General features: G+C 49.9%; 1 protein-coding gene and 1 long non-coding RNA gene across 2 annotated transcripts; one reads left to right on the top strand and one right to left on the bottom strand.

The window, feature by feature from the left end:
- On the bottom strand, positions 1 to 27,380 carry ENDOD1 (endonuclease domain containing 1). Its single transcript, XM_027040060.2, has 2 exons — positions 26,951 to 27,380; positions 1 to 4,283 (listed from the first exon to the last, which is right to left on the bottom strand). The coding sequence occupies exons 1-2, from the start codon at positions 27,248 to 27,250 to the stop codon at positions 3,081 to 3,083; spliced, it is 1,503 nt and encodes a 500-aa protein (XP_026895861.1). The 5' UTR covers positions 27,251 to 27,380; the 3' UTR covers positions 1 to 3,080.
- LOC113593804 (uncharacterized) lies at positions 4,280 to 10,883 on the top strand. Its single transcript, XR_003414167.2, has 3 exons — positions 4,280 to 4,420; positions 5,058 to 5,209; positions 9,694 to 10,883. It is a non-coding gene; the product is annotated as an uncharacterized LOC113593804 (long non-coding RNA).
- Positions 27,381 to 27,921: the final 541 nt, after the last annotated feature.

The raw sequence follows: 27,921 nt of genomic DNA, 5'->3' as shown, positions 1-27,921 counted from the left end.
TGAGTTGTCAGTAATTACTTTATTGAGCATTGCAAGGTGCACAGCATTGTACATAGCTTGAAAATGTCCAATTGGCTTTTGTCACACCCTCCAGAAAGGCTTCCCTAATTTCCATGGTTTTGGGGGCTTTCTTCCTGTGCTCCAGGGGGCACGTTCACTGCAGCACCAGCCATGATATGTTACAGGTTATCCATTGTACCGTGTATTCTCCTCCACTAGATTCCTGAACTCCTCCAAGATGGGATCCGTGTATCGCTGATCTCTGCAACTCTGCAACCTCGATGTTCAAAAATGCATGTTTGACACATGAACGGCTGACTGAATGACGAGTGCTTCATTCTAGTTCCTTCTCCCAACTCGCTGGTCTGCATGGAGGTGGAAGGGCTGATGGTGAGTGAGAAGCCAACATTCAAAAGGCACAATGGAAAACAGGGGTGTCCAAAGGCGTGGCTGATCCACAGACTAGAAAATTAGCTCCATAATGAGGAAGAGTTGGCTGACCTCTCGTGGGCCTGAGAATATAACAGAGCCACAGAAAAGTCTTCAAGCCAGAGACAGGGTTCATCGATCCGGAGTCACCCCTCAAATTCTCATCTCAAAGCCCAAAGTAGCTTGGTTGGCAAGGTCAGCAATCCAACCACCTGCTAGAGCCAGCTCCGGTAAACGAGAGGCACAGCCAACCCTCGCGGTCCAGACTGGAGGGTCTCGGCCACCTAACCTTAAGGATGTATTTCGCTTTATTATTCATTCCCAGATTTCACAAAAGGCCACACAAGAATAAATAAATAAGACACTAAACAACTACAGATGAGAAAGGAGCCATTTCCAAATGGCTCTCAAGAAGCAGTTTGGATGCCCTGTTCCTTGCATGGTGCCAAGAGGCTCAAGCTGCCACGGATGCCCCCTTTGGGCCTTGTCGGTATGCAAATATATACCGTGAGGGAATACAGATTCTGCGGGAGGCAGTAAGCATGAGGCTGTGCATGGACGGCTAATCATTTCATCACATAGGCTGAATCCCGTTGATGAGTCAGGGCCTAGACTCTGGTTGATGGATGACGGAGAAAGCCCTGCCAATGGTCCAAGGAGGCAGCTGAGTAGTAACACACACGCACACATTATCTGACATCCCAGGTGTGGCAAGACAGGTACAAAAGACCTTGGCTCCTGGTCTCTCATCAGCTAGCAAAGAAACTAAAGGCAAACCTGGCCCCTCCCTGTGCCTGGGTTTCTTCATCAGTTCGGGGTTTGGCCAGACCATCTCTCTTGTTACTTCGTAGATTCCCTTCCCTTCTGCCAGCAGGATTCTTGATCCCATAGTACCAAGGCAAACCCTCACCCCTTACTACCAAGGCGTGCACCTCCACGCCGCTGAAATAAAGGGGAGCCCAACTACAGATGTTCACATTCACGAACAGAAGTGTTGGTAAACTACTGCTCAAGATTCTTGGATAAATCTAGTGCATATCCCCCTATCATGGACTAGTCCGGTGTTCGTAATCCCCAACATTGTACCGCCAACTGGTCAGGAGAGCTACGCTTCTACTGGGTGCAATTCAATTATTTTTCAGCAAAGTGTAAGTCACTACACTCACATTTCTTGTCTACTGACCAGCTAGCCCATTATTCTCTCCTTGTTGCCTTTCTGGATCCCAGGTGTTTGCAACTAACTTTCAGATGAATGGTACCCTGCACTCCCAAGATCAGCATTTTACACTTGGCCCCTTTCTACCTCACGGCAACTCTTTAGAACATTCAGAAAAATCCAGATGGTTCCAGCTCAGCTGTGGATGGCAGAGCAAAGTTTGGAAGATACTGCTTTCTCTTTCAGGGCATGATTTAAAATGACAAGTGCTTGATTAAAAAAAAAAAAAAATAGGGATTAGCTCTCAAACCAAACTTGCATTAATGGGAGACTTTTCTAGCCTCAAACACACTAAAAAATTATTTCCTAAGACATAGTGATTCTTATTCAAGTTTATATGTATATAAACTTAGATATATACGGATATGGAATTATAGCTAGAATAGTTTTTCTTTTGTGGCTCTTTTATATACACTTCAACCAAAACAATCATTTAAGGACAGAGGTCTGAGTGCTTTATGGTAATGGGGTACTTGCCTGATATATAACAAAGCCTGATCTAGAATATTAAGGAATACAGATTTTCATATTAGCTTAACATGTCAGTCTTTGGGCCCATTCTTGTCAGCCAGAAATTTAATCTACATCAAGTTAATCCAAGCCTGGCTAAGGATGTTCTCAGACCTGTGGCACCTACTCAGAGCAGGGCTCCGACCCTTGCATTCTCTTCTTCACACCTGAGAGGACTGTACTACACTGTTCAAAGGGCGAAAAAATTTCGCCCTTACATTCAAACTCTGTTATGCCACATTTAACATAACATGCTTACCGTTACCTAAAAGAAAAATGCAGCAAAATTCATCTTTGGAAGAAAAAAAAAAAAACACACAAACAACCTTACGGGTCCTTGGAAGCCATGGAAAGCTAAGGGATAGAGCAAATTCTTTAGCCCTAAGAAAGTGATTTCAGCAGGGGACCATGTCTGCACATTCCCGAGGTCAGCCGAGTTAGAGAGAAAGAGAAGCAAATGAAAACGAAATCAATCCACAGCATCTCTAGCGGTTTGCCCTCAAGTCTCAGAGAAGAACGGAAACAAGATTCCTTTCTCCTTTGCTTCAAAACTCTTTGGATTCAAGTTGCCTTCTAATTCTTCCCTCCTCTGTAATTCTTAGTTATCACAAATGAACACCAGAGAATCTCAGGTGGTCCACCCATAGCAGAGTGAATAAAGATTCTAATGCTTTGGAAGTCTGCCCACACCACACAGATGTCCTACACATAATCCCAGCCTCAACCTTTCCCTTAGGTCAAGTCTAAATTATACCATCTTCCTTTGCAAAAACATGCAAATACCCCTACCAACGCTCAAAATAGAGTGGTAATTGACAGTGAACAGAAACCCATTGCAAAGACAAAATATTCCAGCTTTCTCTACTTAAAAAAAAAAAAAAATCAAATTCACTGTAACTGGACATGACTGGTTTTTTTTTGAGTTCTAGAACTCCCCAGAATTGTCAAAAGTAACCTTATAGCCAATCCTCTTGCAGATACTAAAAAAAACCTGGAACAGGCCACCCATAGTACCAAAAGCGGCGTCAAAGAGCAAAGAGATAGTGCCACCGAGGCCCACTGCAATGTCCCTGCACACAATCGGAACCGCGCCTATGGTGTGCACAGGGAAAGCGGCCACATCCACAAGGACTCGGACGGGAATGCCCAGGACGCGGCAAACGGCCTTGAGCAGGCAACAAAGGATCCGCAGAACGGCCCTGATGATTTTGACCATGACTTTGAGTACCTTCCAGGGAATGCTGGCCAGCTCTTCCCCAATGGCCAAGAAGTAGGAGATGGTGGCCGAACCCAGGCGGTAAAGGCAACTTTCTATGCCATTAATCACTTGCTTGGTAACAAACCACAGGAGGTACATAATGTTCTTCAAGATCCCCACTGCAAGATAATAAAGTAACTGGAAAAGCTTGATGACGGGGGTCACGAGCAGGCCCATAAACTTGCCCCAAAAGCTACTCCTCTCCTCAGAGGCCTCTGGGGGTAGCAGAGCAGATCTCTCGCTCTTTGCGCTAGAGCGGGCACTAGCGCCCTCTTCCGATTGCACCGCTCGCTCTTCGTCCTGGACCTGGTTAACCATTTCCAGGATTTTTTTCATTCTCTCCGTGTCTTGCTCGGTTTCGCCGCAGTTGTCCCGGAACAGCTGAGGGTTAAACGGAAGCAGTTTCTCCAATTCTTTCACCATCACGTCCTCTATGACGTCACCGTCCCGGGTGTGCTTGACAAAGCCCATGGCCCAGCCGCTGCCAGGGACGGCACAACAGGCTGCCAGCCAAACAAACGCAGGGACGGTCACTTTGCCATGAACTCTCTGGTCTGAGGGCACAGCGCCTGTGAGGATATACAGGTCTTCCCCACCGCCACACTGAGGGCCCAGGGCGCGGTCCATTAGGCTGTTGAGATTCATGTGCCACCGCTCCCGGAAGGACGGGGTCATGGGAGCTGCATTTGTGAGAGCGAACGTGGCCACGTGGAAATCACTGCCAAGGGAGAACGGGAACAGCTGTCCTCTTTGGTAATCAGAATCCACGTAATCTGCACTCAGGGCCTGCTTGCTCCCCAGGTTGTTCACGGAGGCGATGGCATCAGTCTCATCAGTCCCCTCCTCCAGGTTGCTGGCGGGATCGTCAATCTGAAAGAAGAGAGCAAGGACTGAGATGCGTGCTGTTCACAGCGACGACGGTGCGCTGGCACCCTTCCGCCAAGGCTCTAGAGTCCCTACGGGGAGAACCCTCCTCGAGCTGGGGTTCGGGAGCGCTTGGTCCTCTGGTGCACACACGCTTCATCCTAATATCCCGTGACACTGGTGTTTGAAAGTGGCTTCTAACTAGACTGTTTACTGTTTTCTGTCCTGCGTACACTCCACCTGGGTAGAACTGCTCTGTGATAACACCTTCTCACACGCACACCCACGCACCCGCACATGCCTGCGCTTGCGCACGCGCGCCCCCCCCCCCCCACACACACATTGGGTATTACATTATGAAGTCACTTTACCATACCATTTATAAAACATTAAATCCCAGGGTCTTATGATGGTCTGCTAGCTGACCTCCACTGACAGAAATCCCCATTATGATTCCTATGTCTTGTCTTAAAACCAATTTTTTTTTAATTTTTTTTTCAACGTTTTGATTTATTTTGGGGACAGAGAGAGACAGAGCATGAACGGGGGAGGGGCAGAGAGAGAGGGAGACACAGAATTGGAAACAGGCTCCACGCTCTGAGCCATCAGCCCAGAGCCCGACGCGGGGCTCGAACTCACGGACCGCAAGATCGTGACCTGGCTGAAGTCGGACGCTTAACCGACTGCGCCACCCAGGCGCCCCTTAAAACCAATTTTTTAACCTATGACAAAACTCTTCTGATCCCAAGGTGACGAGTATTTTAATGTCATCTGTTACAGCATCATCTGAAACTCTATCGAGTAAAGGCAGCAAAACAGCTTCCCAGCATCTCCATGCTTGCTTAACTCTGCAGAACAATCAAGTATGTCTTGGGAGGCTCCACTTTCTGAAGGAATGTCAAGTGTGTATGGAATTAAAATACCTAACTCAGGTATGGAAAGCCGTACTAGAAATAGTAAGAGTATTTGATTGAGAAAGTCTAATATATTCTTTGACGCGCTGTCATGCAAAGGGCAGATGTATTTTTCCACTCTCTCTGCATAGTTTAATGATCTGGTTATTGCCATGATTATAAATTACTGACAACACTGCTCGCTGAAGACAAAAATACGCCTATGATGTAAGAGGTGATTTCAGATTACATTTCTGGGTGACACTTGTCCTTTTGCACGCACCACTTCATCTTACTCTTTGGTTTCCCAGTGGAACCTGTGGATGGAGGAGCAGGTACAAAGCTCTCTCTGTAATCCACCTCCCGGCTGACCTGGTCCCCCTGGGCCACCCACGTCATTTGATATAGTTCCTGTGTTTAGTGGAAAATTTTTTTCCTAATCACATGTTAAGAGGTTTTAGAAAAATGAACTCTCCCCCTCCACCAGCATCCTGCCCCATAAATAATCTTATAATAAATTCCTTTTTCAAATTTAGTACAAGGAAAAAAAAATTGTTTCTCTCAATGAGTTGGCCTTTATGCCAGACAGTAAAAGCTCTTAAAACCCATGGGATTTTTTTGTGTATGTGTTGGAATTAAATGACAGGAGAGTTTCAATTTTCTTGCCAACATGCATGTAAGAAAAATAGACCGATAGAAAATTGCAGAGGAGCACCGGAGGGGAAATATTCACCCATTCAGTAATATTTATTAAGCGTATATCATGTGGGACCAGTACTATAGAAGGAAGCGTTAGGACTGGTAACAAAAACCACCACCACGGCCATCAACACTTAATGAGCCCTACACGGCACAATTCAAAGAACTTTACATGTATTACATCAGTGAGTGGCTATGCTAAGTACTCACTCATTTAAACTTACAAAAAAACTAGGTACCATGATCACCTTTTGACAGATGAAGAAACTGAGGCACATCAAGATTAAGAAGCTTGCTCAAGGCCACACCGTGAGTGGTGGCATTACCATGTGAATGCAGAAAGTCCAGCCTCATGGCTGGTGTCCTTAATCACTGCCTTATTTGCCTCGAAACAGGCCTTCACATTAAGAAATTCACCATCTACTTAGGAAAACAAGACATAGGTGCAAAGTGAAATAGGAAACCAAGAGAAAAACAACAGTGCAGTGTGGTTTATGTTAAATGCCAAATACATGCTATGAAGAAAAAGAACAGACCAATTTGAAAGGAAGGAAAGGCACAATGAATGCAGTCAACGATGACTTCTTCCTGAAGAAGGCAGAAGCTGAGGTGGTATTAGGAGGATGTGCAAGACTTGGATAAATTCAGAGAAACAGAAAGGTCAGCAAGGCTTAACAAGACTTCTACACCAAGGCGTCGGGGCAGAGAGCAGCAGCCGGCGAAAATCGGATTCTGACTAAGGAAAAGTGAAAGGATGGATTGGAACCGGTGGCAGGAAGCAGATTATAAATGGTCTGATATACAGATAACTCATCACAGGATAATTATCACTACCACCTAGTGACTGCTCACTGCATACCAGGCACCGTGGAAAGCTCCATACAAAGCATCTTGTAAATTTTTTTTAAAGTCCTTATTTATTTTTGAGAGAGAGACAGTGTGTGAGCAGGGAAAGAGCAGAGAGAGAGAGAGACAGAATGCAAGGCAGGCTCCAGGCTCCGAGCAGTCAGCACAGAGCCTGACGTGGGACTCGAACTCACGAACTGTGAGATCATGACCTGAGCCGAAGTGGGACGCTCAACCCACTGAGCCACCCAGGGGCCCAGTACGAAGCATCTTTTTTAATCCTGATAGGATCCCCATTACCTCGGATGTGGCCAAAATTGTAAAGCAGGTTTGCCAATGACTACCCTTTGGAAAGCACTGAGCTGCTGCGTTGACTCCTCACATAACCCTCCCAGCAAGGTGTTACCATCATCTTCGTTTTACTCGCAGGAACACGAAAAGTTAAGCAGCAGGTACAAGGTCATCCAATATGTAAGTGGCAGGGCCAAGGCTTACACCCAGCTTCTCAGACTCCAAAACCCCAGCTCTGCGCCAGCAGCAGTCCACGCCTCTGGGTAAGGAAGGGATCAGGAGAGCCGCAGGGCGGCCATGCTGGAGGACAGGCAGAGGACAAGAGACAACTGGGAAACACAGATGGAGCCGCAGGAGAATCAGTCATCTAGTGTCACATCAAGAGTCAAGGAAGGAGAAAGCTTTGGCTACAGAAGATCAACAGTGTGGCACCTGCCAGAGGGGAAATGGAAGGATGGGGACGAAAATCAAGGCCTTCGATGATTCCAGAATCCTTAGTGAGACTTCAAAGGGTGATGTCCACAGAGGACTGGGGAAGGAAGACAGGTGGTGGAGGTGACTGGACAGAGCGAGAGCGGACTGCAGACCACTTGTTTGAGAAGCTTCAGGAAAAGGCGGGGGACGAGCAGGCCCTTTGCTGAGGAGCAGGTCACGGAGATAAGCAAAGATGGTCTTCCGGCCCCCACACACCACCGAGGGAAAGGGGCATTGGGAGGGTGGGGCTGCTCAGGTCTCTGTGCAAGGGAGCACTTGGGGGCTCAAAGGCATCTATCTCAGGGGCACAGTGTCACTGAGCAGAGCCCGGTCCCTGAGGGTTTCTGGGCTGCGAGGTCCATGCAAACATCAGGGACATGAGTCACCTGGTACAGATTTGCCACAGGGGAGTCTGTCACTGAGTGGGGAAGAAGAGCTATTTGTCGACAGTGACAACGGTCCGCAGGAGGAGAACACAAACATGGAGGCTCGGCAGCCGTACTCTGCCCCCCTCCTTCCCCCTTCCTCTTGCTCTCTCTTCTCAACTCCTCCAAGGTTGCAATCATACCAAGTTCACAAGCACCTTCTCTGCAACAGTTCAGAGGCCTGGCAGGTACGGGGGAGTTCCCTTAACCCCCTTCCCAGCAGCAAGCCTGCACAAGGGCTTTGACGAGACACAGGGTCCCACAGGGCCAGAAGACCAGGAGGTCAGTGAGGGTCCCGGTCAAGACCTCCAAGACCAGTCACGGGGCTGTGCCATGGGGCAAGAGAGTGGCTGCAGCCCTGAGAGTGTGCACAGGGTCCCGGAATGTCCCAGAAGCACAGTGGCACGGAGGCTTTGCAAGAGGGCTGGGATGCCCAGGTGGGGAGGATGGGAATGTGGGAGAAGCTCATCACTAGTCACCAAGATTGCTTTTAAAGAGCACACACACAATGGATCCAACAGAAGAAGATACTGGGATTGGAGAGGGGGCGGTGTCTGCATATGCAGGAGAACAGGCTCTTGGGCATTTGTTTCATGTATTTTTACAGACTGTAAGGAGCACGAATACTGGGATCATCTCTCTTCAAGTTTATTTATTTTGAGAGAGAGGGAGAGAGAAACCAGGGGAGGGACCGAGGGAGAGGGAGAGAGAGAATCCTAAGCAGACTCCACGCCATCAGCACAGAGCCTGATGCGGGGCTCGATCCCATGAACCGTTATATCATGACCTGAGTCAGATGCTCAATCAACTGAGTAGCCCAGGTGCCCCCAGGACCATCTCTTGTACTTCGTCTGCATAAAGCATAATGGAGACTCTGCGTATTTAGGTTCTTGGTGGGTGTTGCTTATTAGTATTCTGGTGGTGAGGACACCAATGCCACAGGGGGATGGGACAGCAAAGGGAATGATACTGGGAGCACATGGAGAAGAGTCAGCCGGGGGTGAGGGGACCTCTCCTGAGAACATGGCGGGAAGGGGAGGGGACATGGGGAATTGGTATGGGTCAGTTCTCTGCCGTAAGTGGGGACATGGAGGCAGAGCGTCAGGAGGGCAGGGAAGGTCTGCCAGCCTGTGGTGGTCACCGTGCCAGGGAATTCATGAGAGAGGGCAGGAAAGACGCTGGAAAGAAGGGAAGGCTCCGTGGAAGCCAACCAGGATGGGGACAGACCAGCTGTGCTTAGGCCAGAGTTACAGTTTTTATACTGCTTTTGTGCACAGCCATGACCCACAGGTCAGGGACAGGTGCAGAGAAAGAACTGGTGGGATTGAAGTGGGGCGGCCTTGGCACTGCAAACAGAATTGAAGCACCTCAGAGTCCAGGTGGGCAGGGACAAGAGGGCGGCAGGTGGCAGCCACTGGCACTGCTGATGGAGAGACTTGCGTGGGTGCGAGCGCAGGTGACGAGCAAGACGGGCTCAGGGGACGTGGACTGGGGGGGCTGGGGAGTGGCAGCCAGGTGTGGCTGAGGGGGACGGGACACAAGTGGATGGTCGATTTAGGCAAGCAGAGACAAAGTGGGGGGACAGCTGGCAGGCACTGAAACTATGTTTCTCCATCTGTCCATCCCACTACACTGAAGGGTACGAGACAGTGCCCGATCACCTCTGTGCTCCTGCAGCCAGCACAGCGGCCCTTTGCCCTCGGGGAGTGACTGGCAGTTGTTGCAAGAGTGACCTCATTTGACCTCTACAACAATCTTCTGATGCACATCATCTCTTGCAATTTGCAGATGAGAAAGAGAGGCTCCAGAGAGGTCAGCTCGTCCTCTGGTTCTGCTCCACGATCCGCCGCATGGAAAAGGTGGTCATCTAGAAGGATCATCAAAACGGTTCTGGAACTTTGCGATGATTCCGAAAGGGGTGGTGTTTCCTCCCCCTGGAGAATCTTAGCCTGAGGCTAGATAAGCTCTCGGCTGGGCTGATTCAGATAAGATCCTGTGATCAGGAGAGACCCCCCGTGAGCGCCTACCTACTCTGTGGGGACAAACAGGCTGTTCTTTTGGGAGTTGTTTTATTTTCAACAAGAGTTAAGTAATTGAATGAGCAGAACAGCTGGTATTCCGATTTTGCTTCTGCGCTGAACTATGATACACACACACATACACACACACACACACACAGGGACATTAAAAAGATGCTATCATCCCGCTGCCCACCACGAAGTGGGTAAGAGGGCCCCTCCTTACAAGGAACATGAGTGCAGCTGACAGCGGTGACATCGGATGATCTTATCAGACCTGGAGCTGGATGCGCAAACAGGGCCTCTGCACAGTCACGCGCATCAGAATGAACTAGATCTGAGGCCTTGGGTGAAGTCTGAGACAATGTACTTGCCATGGAAAATATGCAGCTCGAGGAAAGAGCTGCCTTTCAGAAAAGTAGCAGGAGGCTGGTGAAGCCTCCATAGCAAATGAGGGGCGTTTGAGGAAGGACAAACCGTAAGACCTTTCAGCTCTCAGGAAGGGAATAAACAGTTCCGGCCCACCCATTTAAGAAGAAAAAAAAAATCCTCCCTATTTGGCATCCAAAATATTCTCTATCCCCTTGGGAACAGAAACAGCTTTAGAAGACCTACTAGGATTTTTTTCTTTTTTCTTTTTTTCTTTTGAAAGAGAAACACAGGGCTTTTCATTTCCTGACCAGCCCTTTTGCACTCAGGCAGGCCTTGGGGTGCCCTCCGCCTTCCTCCCTGTGAATCACCCTTCCTCTGGGCCCCCAGGGCCACTCACACACCTTCCTGCCTGGGGAGGAGCAGGCCTTCCAGCTCTCCTGGTGCTGTGCACACAGTAGGTGTTCAGCCCGTGTCCAGGGTGTGGAGGTACAAAGATAAGCTGCGTGAAGGGTTCTCTCCCCCCGAGTCAGAAGATGATGGAAAAGAAAGAATCAAAGGATGTTCCACTTCCATTTCAACCTTTTCTTGAAAATTTAAAAAAATGAAAAAAAAAGGGGGGGGGGATTAAAAAATGCACCAACCCTAAACTGGCAATACACAGCCGGGCCAGCAAAGGACGCCTGAGGGGAGGCCCATGGGTGGCCTCAGGGACAGACAAGCTCCCGTGGGACTCCTCTGGCTCCACCTTCTCATGCCTAACTCCAACTTTCAAACTCCTGCTGGGAGTCTACAAAAGTGCCCGAGTCCTTTAAGACCTTTCCAGAACTGCAGTACCTTCTCAGGTTACATCATCCCTGGTCTTCTTTGGTTTCCTTCCTCATTACTCACTGCAGCCTGTTTTCCACTCTGTTCTCTGCTTTCTTTTCCAGAGCAATTATTCTTAGCACTTGACCGTGGGGTACGGAATTCCAAAAAGTCTGTTAAGTTGAGACATTTCTTCCGTTTCTAACTTTTTCCACCTTCCGAGTTCAGACAAGATTAGAGGTTCTTGGGTCTGGCTGCCTGTCAGAATCACCTGGAAGTTTTACATAAAATATGTCCAGGCCTCGCCCCAGACCAATTAAATGAGAATTCTGGAGTAGCGAGAGGGCTGGGCATCTAGGATGTTTTTAAAGTTCTCCAGATGATTCTAAATTGAGAACCCGCTGGGCTAGATCTTTATCAGATTCTCATTCATCATATGGGTCCCTGGTGGCATTCACTCCTGCCCAGATAGCCACTACAAGAAATGAGTGCTGTCTCCTTAAATCAGTAGTTTTCAGAATTTAGTTTGTGTTAGAAGCACCTTGGTCCCTGTTAAAAATGCAGATTCTTGTGTTTCACACCAGAGGTATATTCAGCAGGACTGGAGTGGGGTTCAGAAGTGCATTTTTAACCACCACCCCAGGTGATGCTGATGCAGGGGGTCCATGAACCCCACACCAAAAAACAAATGTTTAAGTCACCCTTGGGTAGTGCCTAGCTGGGCTTAAAGATTCACATGAGGGGCGCCTGGGTGGCTCAATCGGTTAAGTGTCTGACTTCGGCTCAGGTCATGATCTCGCAGTCTGTGAGTTCGAGCCCCGTGTCAGGCTCTGTGCTGACAGCTCAGAGCCTGGAGCCTGCTTGGGTTTCTGTGTCTCCCTCTCTCTCTGCCCCTCCCCCGCTCGTACTCTGTCTCTCTTGTTCTCAAAAATAAATAAAACATTAAAAAAAATTAAAATAAAAAAAGATCCACATGATCCTTGCGATTTGTGAGAGTATTATTCACAAATTGCAAGAGCTATGATGACAATACCAAGGGAGAGAATAAAGTATTATAGGGCCATTTAAATCCTCCACCTGTTGGAGCAGTGAATATTCTGATCATCAAAATGTGTAAACATGGATTTCCTACCTTATCCATCCACAGAATAAGAAGTCCTTTTTTGCTACTTACACTCTTTTGAGCAGATCTCACTATTCTAACATCTTCAACAGTATCCTATATTGCCTGGTTAAATGGCAAACAGGTATATTCAGAAGGCCTCCCCACCCCCTCCAATCTCTTCTCTCAAATCTTCCCTTTCATTCAGCCCAAACAGGCCAATCCGTTCCCAACAACGTCAGTTATCTGGATGTAACATGAGTGTTTCCCTGCTTCCCCCTGTATGGGCACCCATGACTTCAGTGGTGGGGGTGCCTCACCATTCCTCTCTGCTGCTTGAACTCCTCCTGGGCGCTCAGGCCCAGCCCCAGCCTCACAGCCCCCATGCCGGGGGTGTCTTTTGGCCTCCCTGATCCTTTCTCCACTCCTCTCTGCCCTGCTCTGTGCCCCAGGAGGCTGGCTCACATCATCTGAGCTCTCATGCCCTCTGGCTTCTGCCTGGAGCAGCCAACGGAAGGGTGGGAAGAGAGAGACCAGAGTATTTATTCCTTGGCTCCCCTGCATCTGGCTGCTGCAGCTGTGGCTCTGGCTGAGTTTCTGGGCAGTCATGGCTCTCACCAGGCTCCCGCCTGACCCCACGGGCTTGGGATGGTAACAGGTCCCTGCAATGGCTAGGCCCCAGGCGCTTTACCCCGTCTTGTTGACTCCCTTAGTTCTCTGTAAATCGTTTCTTCATTCAATTCTGTCGGTTAAACTACTTTGAGAGTTCCATCTGTTTCCTGCCAGGACCCTGGGTTGAGACAGCCTCTGTGAGTGCTTTCCCAAGATCACAGCTCACCTAGTCCTGGGAGGATCAATTCCACCTCAGGGCCTCTGTGGCATGAATTACACACACAGTTGGTACACAGAACCAGTTCTGTTGAGTAGTGAAGGTCCCTCGGGTAATCTAATATGGCCGCCCAAACCAGGCTCCCTGCAACCACCAGGTGTATCAGCCCTCGTCAACATGCCACAGTCAACTTCTGTTTCTAAATTAACTGAGTATTTCAGATACTATCTCTAAAAACAGCATTTCTTACCACATGACCTCCTCCCCCTCACCCCCTTGCCAGTCACAACCAAGGGATGGCCAATCTGGCCAGCAACCAATCAGATGGCTCTCTTAGGTTTTTAATCCAACATAATCCAAGAAACTCAGAGACAGACAACAATTAGAGTATGAAGGCTGCTACATGCAGTTTAGAGTTGGTAGTCAGGCTGACCCATGGGAAAGCAGGAAAACTAGTTAAAAGAGGAGAGTAGGATAAAGACCCTAAAGTCTGTGGGACCATTTGGTTTCTAGAAGTTTCTGAGCTCTGGTTCCTTTGAGGCCTGTGTGTACCTCCGTTGCTATGTCTGTGAATCTACCAGTCATCTGTTACAACAGCCCTACCCTTCACCTGAATAAGCTTGGGTAAGTTTATGATTCATGTACCAACTAGCCTGAAGCATCAGGAGAACCCAGCAAGCCCCCTGTGGGAATTGGGGCAAGAACCTTACAGACATGGAACTTTCCAGACACCTGGATTAAATCTCAGGAACAAAGGAAAGAGACAAGGCTGTCCTGGTTCCAGAAGTCTCGGAACAGACCAGAGGGGGCACCCCACAGACCAGAGAGAAGGAACTTCTACTAAATTCTTCAAGAAAGAATGCATCAATGGGCTAAGTAACATGGAGGACAGCATAGGAGCCACAGAAAAGGCTGAGACCAGTCACAAGAAAGGTAGCATTGGAGCAGGAGTATGGATTTTTGGTTTTTGTTTTTGGCCAGCTTGTATTTTATTAGAGAAATCCAGGATTACAAAGGACTTTAGAGTTGACCTTTGGACCCTTCTTTTTACCGAAGGTGGGTACAACACTGACAAAGCCCCAGTTTTGTTGGTTTTATTGCATCTGCTGCTTGGCCCGACCTATCTTCCTCTTCCATTTGGCCACCTTAGGAGTCTGACCTCTCACTTTCCCATCACAGGCCAGGAAACCATTTCAGAAATAATACTGGGTCAAACCTAGGAGTATGGTCAGCCTCATCCCGGTTGTCTCCAAGGCAGGCATGGTCTGGGAAGCAAAGGTGACTTGTTCATTCAACATGCTTAACATATATGTAGTGAGGGCTTGGACACAATGCAGAGTGGCCTTTATACACACTGTCACACCAAATCTGTATCACTCCCCCATGGAATTGGGACAATTAGCCCCGTGCCACAGATAGGGACTGAACTTGAACTCCCTGAGATTCAGTAACATTTCCAAGGTCACACAGCTGATAAATGACAGAGCTGGGACACAGCCCAATTTTGTCTCCCTATAAGACCCATTTTCTGAACCACTCTGTATGCTCGCTCAGTCTTTGCCCTTTCAGGGCTAACAGTCTACTAGGAGAGAATTAAGCTGGGGTCACGATCTGCCTTCCTACCTTAAGTAACAAGTTACCTGCGGACAGGGGCTGGGGCTTGTTCCATGACCACGTCTTAGATTCCTAGTTTGTGGCTTAGTACTGGTAATTGAATAAATGGTTTTGGCGTGGAAGAGAATGACAACACCGGGGCGCCTGGGTGGCTCAGTCGGTTAAGCATCCGACTTCAGCTCAGGTCACGATCTCGCGGTCCATGGGTTCGAGCCCTGCGACGGGCTCTGGGCTGATGGCTCAGAGCCTAGAGGCTGCTTCCGATTCTGTGTCTCCCTCTCTCTCTGCCCCTCCCCCATTCATGCTCTGTCTCTCTCTGTCTCAAAAATAAATAAACGTTAAAAAAATTAAAAAAAAAAAAAAGAGAGAATGACAACACTAATCAAAGGGTCAACCAGGAGCTGGGTACCTGACTACTCATACTCTGCAGTGCTAAAATTCTAGACCCGCTGATCAGGAATGAGTAAGTGAATGAGCAGATAAGAAACGGCGTGGGCTTGTTTCAATCACCAAAAACCCCTGTAATTCCATGCCTACCTCTTAAACCCCAATTCGCTGTCAGAGAACAAATGTGTGATAAACTCTTGTCTCTGTCTGACTGGCTGTGACCACATTTATTACGTACAAGAAGAGAGGGAAAAGTCAAGCACTGGCCTGTGGCAAGAACAGGGGAGCAGAATGGTACCTAATACTGAGAGCAGCAAAAGCAACAGTAATGGGTCTGGTCAGTGAGCCACTCAGGCATGGAACTGAGGCTGAGATATCACCACTGTCAACCAATTTCAGAGTCACCCTCCTCAGAAAACCGGGAAAGGCTCAAAGCCTGTCTCCACGCAAGATTACGGCTATAAGAGGGGCTCAGCTGGGCGTCCATCTTCAGCCCAGGTCATGGGCTTGAGGTTCATGAGTTCGAGCCCCACACTGGACTCTGCTGTCAGCACAGAACCTGCTTCAGATCCTCTGTCTCCCTCTCTCTCTGCCCTTCACCCCCGCCCCCCAAAAAATAAATTTTAGAAAAAAAAAAAAAAAAGATTACAGCTATAAAAAATAGCCTTTCTCCAAAGCCAACTGGCAAAATCCACCCTTCACTTTAAAGATCACTAGAGAAGAGGACTTCACAGCCCTCGGACCCTTCCCCACGGTGTCATAACTCTCGCTGTCAGGAGAGACAGGCTTATTTGCATTCAACCTAAACCCTCCTCAAACTATTAAATCTTATCCTTGTGTTTTAAGCACAAAAGAGACAGCATGTGCTTCTCAACGCTGTGTAATAAATATGATTTAAGGCTAGTAAATCTGCTCTCGGGCAAGATCATTTCCATGTGTTGGACCTTTCCTCCTGGGTTTTAGGAACATCGCTCTTCTTCGAGTTCCTCTCGATGTGAGACTACACGGCAGCATGGCTGAGTGACAGAACACCAGGTGAGACATGAGGAGAGCTGTCAGCTCTGTCACCTCCTTGCCTTGTGACTTTGGGCAGGCCAGCAAGTCTCCTCTAAGAGGAGAAGGATCACCGCTGCTCAGGAGCACAGGAAGGGAGAAGAAGGTAAGATTATTTCAGGCTGTCCGTGAGTTACCTGGATGCCGACTTGAAAGAAATAGACTTTGCATGTGGAGGCCCCAGGCCTTCTATTTCTAAATGCAATAAATTATTTTTATGTATGTGCAAATTCACTCATCCAGAGCCCCTCCACTCTCCCACTCCATGGGTATGATGGTTGTTTGAGGGGCGTGCTAGAGTCCAAAAGGGCCCTGAACCTTGTTGACTAGAATAAAGAGTAGAGGTGCCTCCATGCGTCTCTATGTGTAACAGAAATCTCTGGAATGTTAGCACACACACACGCAAATTGTAAAGCTTAGTTCGTTATCTGAGTGAAATGAGACCCTTTTCCTTATATACTTCTAGAATGTTCGAAAAATATTTTTACCATAAGCGTATGTTATGTTTATAATCCTAAAAACCCTTAACATGACAAATAGGGGCCATCACCACACACAGCTGAGATGTATCTCGGGCTGCCGGGCTATAATAGGAATAGGACGGCCCGCCCAGCGTTCGAATTTCACTGTTGCTGTTCAATCCATATTCGCAAAGCGCTCAGCATTCAGCGACACTCCTTAATTACCGCCCAAGTGCTGGCATTGGGCTAGACGGTGGGGCTGGCAAACTACAGCCTGTGAGCCAAATCCAGCCCACCACCAGTTTTCGTAAATAAAGTTCCCTTGGAACACAGCCGTGCTCGTTCACGTATGTATTGTCTGTGGCTGTCTTTGTGCTGTAACAGCCCAGCTGAATCGGTGCATCAGAGACTACACGGCGAACAAAGCCTTTAGTATTTACTATTTGGCCATTTATAGCAACAGTTTGCCGGTCCCTGCGTTAGAGGGCGAGGATTTGACAGCAACAATAGCCCTGTACCCTGCCCTCACAGACCTTAGAGTCTAGCTGGGTGGCGCTCAGTTAGTTCCACAAATAACTGTGCAACTGTGACACGCTAGCAAAGAAAGGTATGTTTGGTACTACTAGAGAGTATTCTGGGCAGCTGACCTGTTTGGGAATATCCCGGAAGATGAAAAACAAAACCAAAACAGCGGGTACGGAGGCCCTATGATGGGCGTGAAAAAACAGCAGCACCACACCCCACAGAAGTAAGCCAAAGTGGCTAGAAGTAAAGGCCTGGCAATGTGTGTGACACCAGATAAGGCCGGGCGGGGAACAGGAGCCACGCGTGCCGGACTCTGGAGACCACGATAAGGCCTTATCTTTATCTGAGGAGAAATGGGGAGCCTTGGAGAGTTTCCGCTGAGGCTGTTGGAGGCACGATGGGATTAATGATCTGAGAGTATTTCTCTGGCTTCTGAGTGCAGTAAATTCAGAGATGTGGGTAGAAAGGGTTAACCAATGGGGAAGCTGCTTTGCAGAGCCCTAGAGGAAGGTGAGCAGACTTGGGCCTCCAAAGTGCAGAAGGCAGGGGTCACAGGATTGAGGTCTGTCCGGCTGAGGTGCAAGAGCAAGGTCACAAACCACACCAAACGGTGCGCTTGGCCATGAAGGAGGCCTCTGTTGTCATGGGTGTCATGGCTCCAGATACAGTGGAGACGCTCCAGAACAAGTAAAGGCGTACCAAGGTTCACAAACCCGGCTTTCCCTTCCCCGGCTTCCATGTATCTGGAGACTACAGTGGATGCCCAGTCTTTCAGAAACATCAACAGTGGCCATTTCCTTACATGGCCCAGTTCTAGCATGCATCCTGGCCAATCCACTCAAAAAGCTGATGTGATATGGGTTGGCTTCTTCCCTCAGTTATGAACGTTATGACAAGGGGACTTCCGGAAACCAATGTTGCCATTGCCCAGACACAGCGGGAAGGCTCGTTGGCCAAGCTGCGTTAAAACCAGGTTACCTAGGACGTAAGGGCAAAGGTGAGAACTTGCACAGCGGAAGGACTCCAGTTTACTAACAGTCCTAAAGGCAAAAAAGGAATTTCTGTACTTTTAAAGAGGTGGGGTGTGCGGAGTTGGAGCAAAGTCCCTCTCCTGGTCCCAAAGCAGGGTGTAATACATTACTGGGCTATGCAGTTTCAGAATGTGCTGGGCTCAGCCTGGCTTTCCTTCTCTGGGGAGCCAGGTTGGGTGCACCGGAGGGATTCTCGCACTCCCTAGGACCGACGGATGGATGAGTGGGTTCTCTCTCTCTGTTCCAGAGGTGGGGCTCTGCAGGGTGTAGTTTGCTGGCACCTTTTCCCTCAGGCAACTGGCACCTGGTCCGGAGCTGGGCTGTCAGGCTCATGCGTGGCACCCAGCCCACCTCCAGCAGCCAACAGCTCCACGCCCCGACAAGACCCAAGACCCTGCCCGTATCCTGGCCACGCTCACCGAGACTCGGGACGATCCTTGTGGTTTGAAGGAGTTTTTAGGTGATCCACTGGGGAATCACCTTATAGAGAATGTCTGCTTGCATAACGGCCATAGGAATTCCCAGGACGGATTAGAACGGAGCAAGACTGCAAAAGGAGGCAACAGCGCCCTCAGCCCAATGAGGCACTTACAGATCCTGGGACCTGCCGTGGCTATAGGCACGAGGGTGCTCCTGGAGGCTGCGGGCACTGATGTTCATTGGCATGTGGCAGTGGGGCTGGGAACATGCTCTGTTGTAAAAAATCCTGATGGGGGAGGGGGGGGGGGGGCCTGGGTGGCTCAGTCAGTTAAGCATTAAGCTCAGTTAAGCTCAGGTCGTGAGCTCGCGGTTCGTGAGTTTGAGCCCCGCATCGGGCTCTGTGCTGTTAGCGCAGCACCTGCTTTGGATCCTCAGATTAAGTGAGATTACGTGTGAAAACACACCTAGAAAAGTGCCCTGTGTGAGAAAGTACTCAGAGTTCTAGGCCCCCACATGAAGCTCTGCTCAACACCCAAAGGCATCTCACCCTTAGCACATCTAACACACCAGCTCCTCCCTTAGTATCCTCACCTTATTCACAGGCACCTCCATTCTTCCAGTTGTTCTGGCCAAAGTCCTGGGGGTTATCTGTGACTCCTCCCTTTCTCTTGCTCTCGGCTCTTCCTTTAAAAAATACTCTGAGCTAGAAAGAATGCCAGCCCCGGTGGTCCAAGCCACCACCATCTCTTGCCCCGATTATTGAAACCACCTAGCTAGTCTCTCTGCTCTGCCTTTGAACCCTTACGGTCTGTTCTCAATGCAGCAGCCAAAATGACCCTATTAAAATGTAAGACAGAGCACGTCAAAAACCCTCCGCTCAAAGTGGGCACCATGGTATCCCATCTCATCCCATCTCACTAAGAAACCAAAGGCAGGTTTCTTACAAATAGCCCACAAGGCCCGAAGTGATCTGCTATCTCCCACACCACCTCTCTGACCTCATCTCCTGCTACCCTCCTCATTTCTCCTTCTCTCGACACATTGGCCTCTTTCTCAAACGTGAGGAACACTCTTGCCTCAGGGCCTTTGTACTTACTGTTCTCTGCCTGGAACATCCTTTCCCCAGATACCTGCATGACTGGCTTTGTCACTTCCTTCAGGTGTGTATACAAAGTCACCTCCGCAGTGATGTCTCCCCTGAAAGCCCTTTAAAAACTTCACCTTTTCCCGGATAGGTCAAATCCTCCCACCTTGCTGTATTTTTCTTCGCCCTTTCACTATTTAACATGCCCTGTCTTTTATTTATTTATTTTATAATCACCTGTGCTCTCCAGTAGATATTAAGCTCCACGAGAGAAGGTATTTTTGTCTGTTTGATTCACTGCTCTATGCCCAGGGCCTAGAAGAGTGCCTCACACATAGCAGATGCTCGAATAAATATTTGTCGATTTAGTGAATTAAGTGACAAAGGGCCCAGGGCTTTGTTAAAGCATTAGGTGTCCCTGCCAACTGAAAATCAATCAAAACTCAAGACCAATCATCCCTAAAATTAAGGTACAAGTCAACTGGAACATGTAATTTAACTTATATTTTCAAATACTATGTCAGCCATCTGTTTACTCTCCAAAATGAAATGTACCATATTTCTCCTTCTGACTGAAAGTATAGAATGTCCTCAGCCTGACCTCTTTTGATTGAGCCACACTTCTGTCCGGCACTGGGTCAATAGAAGCATGGCTGGAATACTAATGGCGCTTCTATTTTTGGTTCGCCCCATGAGTCGTTTCTTTTTTACTTTTCCTTCCTTTCAGTGGCCAGATATATCAGCAGGCAACAGATCATTGCTGCCATCAGATGTCAAGTTCTACAGAATCAAAAGGGTACGTGGCCACCCAGGAGACACGATCTACACCTTGAAGGGGAAACCATTCTTGAACTAACAGTGATTCCAAGAGCACGGCCAGATCACGGGAAGCAAAACCACTGGCAAATGGGAGGATCTCTTTTCTCATATTCTCACTTGTACTTTAAAAGTTTCACTGACAGTTAAAAGGAAAAGACGTTTGAAACCCAAAGAATACAATCCTTAGTCAAGGAACGATCCATTGAATCACCAGGAGCTAATAATTGAGCTACTGACAGGCTGACACAGGGATTTTCAGAATGGTCCATTAGAAGCAAAGCCACAAAGCATCCGGAGACCTAGATGAATTCAGTAAAGGAACAGCCCCAGTCAGTCCATTTGGAATCTGGAGAGAAAATACAAACACTGGATTTGGGAGACGGTACAACAGAGTGGAAAGGGTAGTAAGAGCTTGGGAATCCGACAGCCATAAACTTTAATCCAGGCTCTGCATCTAGCGGCTTGTACACGGTGAGGGATCAGTAAATGATAGCTCCTTTCTGACCTATCCAGATTTAAGTGTGAACACTTGACGAACGGTGTCCACTGGGCTGTTTGAGGACAAAATATCCCTGAAATGTTCCGCCAATGTAGGGCAAGTACCTTAACTTGCCCCTGAGGATGACCACAAATCAGATGGGAACGCTGAATTCAAAGATGAGGAAAAACCCAGAAAAGGAAAAAAATGCAAGGCAAGGTAGCCTGTGTGACTCTGGCTTTTGCTATCTGCGCCTCGGTAAGAAAGACATCGCGAGTGACTGACTTGGGAAGCATCCCTCTGAGTAGGCGCTTCCCAGACTTCTCACCCGGGCTCAGCACAATAGATTGCAATGCGATTGCTCACTGTTTGTTTTGTGACAACACACCTCTTGGTTACTCAGGACAGGGAGGATCTCAGAGGCGTGGGTTCAAGCCCCACACTGGGTGTAGAGCTTCCTTAAGAAAATAATCTTAAAAATGTAATAGGGGCACCTGGGTGGCTGTCGGTGAAGCATCTGACACTTAACTTCAGCTCAGGTCATGATCTCACAGTCGTGAGATTGAGCCCCATGGCGGGCTCCGCACTGGGCACGGAGCCTGCTTGGGATAGCCATCCTTCCACCCTTCCTTCCTCTCTCTTTCTTTCTCTTTCTCTCTCTCTCCCCCCTCCTTTTGCCCCTCCCCTGCTTGCACTCTCCCTCTCTCAAAAACAGTAATAAAAAAAGGGGGCGGGCTCAGTTGGCAGAGCATGTGATTCGATCTCAGGGTTGTGAGTTCAAGCCTCAGGTTGGGCACAGAGCTTACACAAATGAAGTTTTTCAATTAATAACACCCATTAGAGTAAGAACTTAATAAAGTATACACACTAATATTTACTAAGACCTTACCGTACTCTGGGTACCGTGCTACATGTCTGTGTGTGTTACCTTGTGCATTTGTCACAACCACTCTATGAAAAACACTATCATTGCCTTTAATGTACAGATCAGAAAAACAGGACTGGAAGAATTTAAGGTCCCATAGCTTATAAGTGGCAGAGCAGGGGTCTGAATTCAAGTCTCTTAACTAGAAAGTAGGTATCGGAATTGTCCTGTTTGCTGTTAGAAATGAAAGATCCAGAACTTAATCAAGATTCTAAGTTGTGATGACTGTTCACATTTACTAAGATTTGAAATACGACCTTATCGGACCCTTTAGGAAAACGCTTGTGTAGTTCACCAGAACATACCCTTCACTCCAGAGCCACCGACATCTAAGCAACATTTATGTGGCCAAATATGTGCTCCCACTGGTCCTACGACCATTGGGAAAGAGAAATGGAGTAGAAATGAAGATCCCCATATAAAAGAGGAGGAGGAAAGCCCCATGACCATTAACGCAGTGGATTCACTGTGAGGTCAAAGGATCTCCACGACGTACCGAAAGAGCATTGAACTAAGAGCAAAGGGTCATGAGTTCAAATCCAAACTGTGTGACATTGGGCACATCAATTAACCTCTCTTCATCTCTCCAACTAAGACAATGACATCAGAGTATTTTTGTACGATTAAAAAAGTGTAAGCTGAATATAAAGTCAGATCCATTCAGTATTCATGTTCAAAAACTGGTAGGATCTTAAATGTCGGTCTCCAGCATGAATTGACAATGTGCTTGAAAGGCATCACCGATACCTTATCCAAAATGTCTTCCATTAAATGGCAAGGAATTGAGAGACTAAAAGGTGTGAGGCTCCTGGTACCATACCAGAAACCAGTTCTCAAGTCTCTGGGGTCTTGACTGGAAGCCTTCCAAACCATCCTCATCACGCTAATGGGATTTTCTCATCTCTTTTTTGCCTTTTCCCCCTTCTCAATTTAAACCACATTCCACATAAAACCGACAACAACTCTCTGTTTTCTCGGCTTCCTTTTAAAGTTCTCCTTCTGTGCCTCAGAAGATCCCATTTAAATTCTTCCAGTGTGGGCGGATATGGGGATCCTATATCTGACACCAAGGAGCTGCTGTCTAGACAAGAGATCCAAGTCATTTGCGTTCCAAAGGCCAGAGCAAGGACTAATGGGGTGGACTTAGAAGAGGGTTCCAGCTCTCCTTATGGACATGTTTGTATTAGCGGCTGCTGGCCAGCTATGGGGCAAGCCTCTGAAGCCATACATGTCCCCCCAAGAAGGCTCAAGCAGAGCGTCTCCCTGACTGCTGCCTGATTGAGCCTAACAGTGAATTATTTTATTCAACACTTATTAAGACTGTCTGTGTCCCAGGCACTTAGGAACATAAGCATGATGAATAAGGGTGCAGCATTCACTTCTCAAGGGCCACTGAGACAGACACATAAGTAGGCAATTCTAAAACAATGTGGGAAGTACAAAAAAGACATAAATTATTGGAGCACCGAGCAATGGACCAAAATCAGGTGGACAATTCTTTCTGGAAGGGATGACACCTGAGAAATCTTAAAGGACGGAGGAGAGGAAGAAGTGAGGGGCCAGATGGGGGTAGTAAAGAAAGGATTCTGGGCACAGGAAAGGAGCATGGGGTCCCTGGGTGCCTCAGTCATTTAAGCATCTCTCTCTTTTTTTTTTTTTGTTTAATGTTTGTTTATTTTTGAGAGAGAGAGAGAGATAGAGCGTGAGTGGGGTCGGGGCAGAGAGAGAGGGAGACACAGAATCCGAAGCAGGCTCCAGGCTCTGAACTGTCAGCACAGAGCCCATCGCGGGGCTCGAACACACAAACTGTGAGCTGTGAACACACAAACTGAGCTGTAGTCGGCGCTTAACCAACTGAGCCACCCAGGCTCCCCTTAAGCATCTGACTCTCGATTTCAGCTCAGGTCATGATCTCATGGTTCATGAGTTGGAGCCTCATGTCAGGCTCAGGGCAGAGCCTGCTTGGGATTCTCTCTCTCTCTCTCTCTCTCTCTCTCTCTCCCCCTCCCCTGCTCATGCTCACGTATGCTCTCTCTCAAAAATGAATAAATTTAAAAATTAAAAAAAAAAAAAGGAATGAGCAGAAGTGACAAACAGTACAGAAGCAGAAGTACAGACAGTACAGTTTTATGAGAGGCAGGCCAGGCGGCCGGATAATACTAGAACATAGAATGTGAGGGTGTGGAGGAGTGAGAACAAGGCTGGAGCCGGAGACAGGAGCCAGGGCACGGACGGCCTTGTAAAACTGCATCCTGCAGAATGAACTTTGTCCTGTAGGTGCAGGGCAGCCAACACCTTGAAGGTTTTAAGCACAAGAGTGCCCAAGTTTCTATGATCTTCAAGTTAGGAGCTTGTTTTTCCCAAGGGAAACTGCAGGACAGCTAGGAAAGGTGCTGAATTGGGCTTTGGGAGCCTCGGGGCCAGGGCCGCCCTGACTGACTCATTACCCAAGGCAAGCACCGCGCTCCTTTGGCCTCTTGCCTCTCCCTCGCCAGTCTGCTCTTGGCAAAGCTGACCTCATAAAAAGGTGATGTGGGCACAGGGCAACTCAGCATTACCAAGTGCTCTGAAGCAGCCAGAGGCCCACAGCGAGCCCTGAGCATGGTTCTGCAGCCGGGACCCGGGGCGGGGAGGCAGGCCTCCGGGAGCAGGCAGCAGTCAGGTCTGCGGCAGTGTGTCCCCAGCCGCCTGAGGCTCCTCCTCCCTCCCTCCCTCCTTCCTTCCCTGCTTCCTCATACCCTCTGGCTCCTGGCCCACTTCATCGAGGCCGGGTGGGAAGGGGACCCAAGCCCGTCTTGCAGGGGAAAACATCAGCCACTGCCACCGTTCTGAGCTCCCCGGCTGGGACCTCCGGCCTCCTGTACTGTTTCCAAACCACTGTTCATCTCAACGCTTCGAGATGCCATTTGGAACAATTTCCCCCCTCCTCTCCCATCCCCTTCCTCATTTCCTGCCCCGGGGGCTCCACTGCCTGGATGACTCAGTTCTGCCCACGAAACCTGCTCCTTTGTGACTCCTTCTGTAACTGCATAAATGGCTCTGCCTCACTACACCTTCCTTAATCACTCCTTCACACCCGACCTCTCCCTTCCATTATTCCCCTTTACTCTGAACACTTGAGCAGACTGGCACCTGCGTACTTCTACTGGTTTAGTAATCCCAACCCCTCCCCACGCACTAACCCCTGGAGCCGCCACTCTCACTCTTGATGTTCCTCCTCCTTTCTGTCTCTCTTCTGAACTCTGCCTCATCCTTCCAGGCACAGCACCAATGTCACGCTGACCCTAAGGCTTTCCCCTATCACCCTGGAGACAAGTGAAATCTAGTAGGATTTTGTTTACCTTTATGGGTTTCGCTTATGTCCTAAAAACAGCTGGTACTTATATGCCAGGCATCTCTTAGGGAACTTTATATAGTAACTCATTTAATCCTCAACACCACCCCGTCATTAGCTCTAAAATAACCTGGCCAAGTTTACAGCTAGCTGAGAGGAGCTGATTCTCGAACCCACGCAGCCCAGCTCTCATCAGCTGATTCTTCACCTGCACACTAGGAAACCTTACAGCTCAAGGGGCATCCTCTGTTCTCCTGGTACCCTAAGAGCCTGGCACCCAGCAGGTGACTGATGACTAAATGTGCTCTGAATTGAAATGAAATTTGTTTAGCGTGCCTCCCTGTGTCCTCCTCGCCATGTGTATGGTCTCCTTAAGCTGTCCACGAGACCCTCAAGGAGAAAGGACTAGATCATCTGTTTCTTGACAGGGGCACAATCGTGACGCATAATGATCTGGGGGATATGCAGAGAGCTCGAGTGGGTGCAGCTGAGGGCAAACTAAGTTTAGATCAATATATATCTTAGGTGTGTACAACTGAGAAAGGTTTGCCTGATCTCATAGGCCCTGACATCATAGGCTATGGAATGGACACGGAGAGGAAGGTAAGAAGACTGAGGTGCAAGAGTGCAGGAGACCCGGCCAAGCTCTCAGAGCTAGAAATATCTGAATGACATTGCAGGGATTACAACCCAGGGCTCTGAATGAAGCACCTGAAAGCCAATCTGTTCGCCCATGTGGTTTTGGCCAGCTGTGACTATCAGGAATGAGTGGGCTGAGTGGGTAGCTCTGCTCCCAGCTGGGGTGGGGGGGTGGTCTTGGTAGCTGGGGCAGGTGCAGGAGACAAGGTGGAAGGACGGTGAGAACTGACCAAAGGGGAGCCTGGCTGGGTGTGCAGGGAGGGGGGTGGCTAGGCAGACCTGGGGCAGGATGTATTAAGGCAGTTCAGCAGGACCTCTGGGAACCTTTTACAGTGTTCGGTCACCCTCACCCGACAGTACAGAACACTCATGACATGATTTCCACGTGGTCTGATAACGTAGCTAGGAAGAGTCAGGTAAAACTTGTCTGCCCTTCCCAATAGTGGGACAGTTTCCCTACGATTTGTAATTCTCCCATTGCATTTCTACAGATATGTGCCTTTATGGTCCTAACTCAACGCAACTTCAGACCGAATGTGCTCGATGTCGTGTGCACAAGGGGTTTTTAGGCTCAGGTGGCCTCTGCAAAAGAGAAGCTTTTCCATAGTAGAAAGGGCAGTGAACACCTGCCCCATCTTCCCGGCTGGGCAGACTTCCACAAGTCTCTTCACTCCCTGGGCCTTGATCTCCTCTTCTGCAAAATGGGCATGAAAATGCCCACCCACCTACCCAGGCCCAAAGAACTGTGGCAACGACCTGCGCCAAGGCCTGGGAGCTCCCAGCCGAGGCTTTCGGCTGATCCGAAATGGTCAGTCTCACGCTCCTCACTGGTCAGGAAATGAATGAGACACTGCAGATGTCTACCCCGAACTGTAGGGGAGAACCACTTCCCACTGGGGGCCTCGGGGTGGACGAGGGCGGCGGCGCGGCTTCTCCGGAGGCTCGCGGGTGGCCAGGCTCTTGCCGTGGCTTAGGGGTGGGGGTGGGGTGCGGCGAGGAGGCTCGGAAACCCGGGGTTCCTGACCTAGCGGCGAAGACGCGGGGCCGCCCATCCCCGCCCGCGCCCCCGCCCGCGCGCTCGCCCTCGCCGCGGCTGCAAAGCGCCCTCGGGGGCCAGCCCCGCGCCCGGGCTCGGGCACAGCTCGCTCACCTGCGGCTCCACCAGCCAGCGGGGCTCCGCGCCGCCAGCCGCGGGGCGCGCCGCGCGGAACGCCGAGTACACGGGGATGCGGTCCCGGCTGCTGTACAGGGTGGCGAAGCGCTCCGCGCCCGCGGAGCGCTGACAGATCTTCACGTGGGCCTCGGCCGCCAGCCCCGCTGGCGGGGTCCCGGCGTAGAAGAAGCGGTCACATTCGCCGAAGCCGGCTTCCTCCTCGCCCACCAGCCGGCCTTCCAGCAGCGCGGCCAGGGCGAGGAGGCTGCCCAGCGCGAGCCAGCGCGCGGGCCGCATGGCGGCCTCTGCGAGCGCGGCGGGGCCGAGCGGCGGCCGGCCGGGGGGGGCGCGCGGGCTTTGCGGGCCGGGCCGGAGGGGAAGTCGGGACCCGGGCGCGGCGGGGCGAGCGCTCGGCGGGGCCGGGCTGGGCGGCGGGGCGGCGGGGCGGGGCGGCGGGGGCGGGCCCGAGTCCCGAGGCCGCGCCTCCCTCCCTCCCACGCGCCCGCCCGCCTGCCCGCGCGGAAGATGGCCGCGGAGGCCCGGGGGGCCGGGGCTCCGGGGGTGCGGCGGTGTCCCCGGCTCGCTCCCCGGCCTGCCGCCGCACCGCCTCGCCTCGCCTCTGCGGGCCGCGGGGACGCGCCCCACGGGTGAGAGAGCAGCGTCGGGTCGGCCCGATCCGAGGGGCTGGGAAGGGACGGTCCCCTGGGCGGGGCGCCGAGAAGCCTCCGGAGCCGGCGCGCTGCGGGAGCCTCCGGCGATGCAGAGACGCGGCGTGCGATGCGCGCGGAACTGTGGCTCCTTGGGGGCGTACGGGCAGACCCCCCTCTGAAATCCGAGGCAAAGCGGAAGGCCCAACCGCGCGCGCACCTGTAAAACTTTGATGTCATTTTAGCGGATCAGAAGCCCCGAGACTCAAACTGAGAAATCCTGTTATAGCAAGTTCCTAACCTAGGCAGACAGTGCAGCCC

Source organism: Acinonyx jubatus, chromosome D1, assembly GCF_027475565.1.
Source record: "Acinonyx jubatus isolate Ajub_Pintada_27869175 chromosome D1, VMU_Ajub_asm_v1.0, whole genome shotgun sequence".
Classification (NCBI taxonomy): domain Eukaryota; kingdom Metazoa; phylum Chordata; class Mammalia; order Carnivora; family Felidae; genus Acinonyx; species Acinonyx jubatus.
Note: the sequence above shows the minus strand (reverse complement) of the source record. Positions and strands in the feature narration are given on the sequence as shown.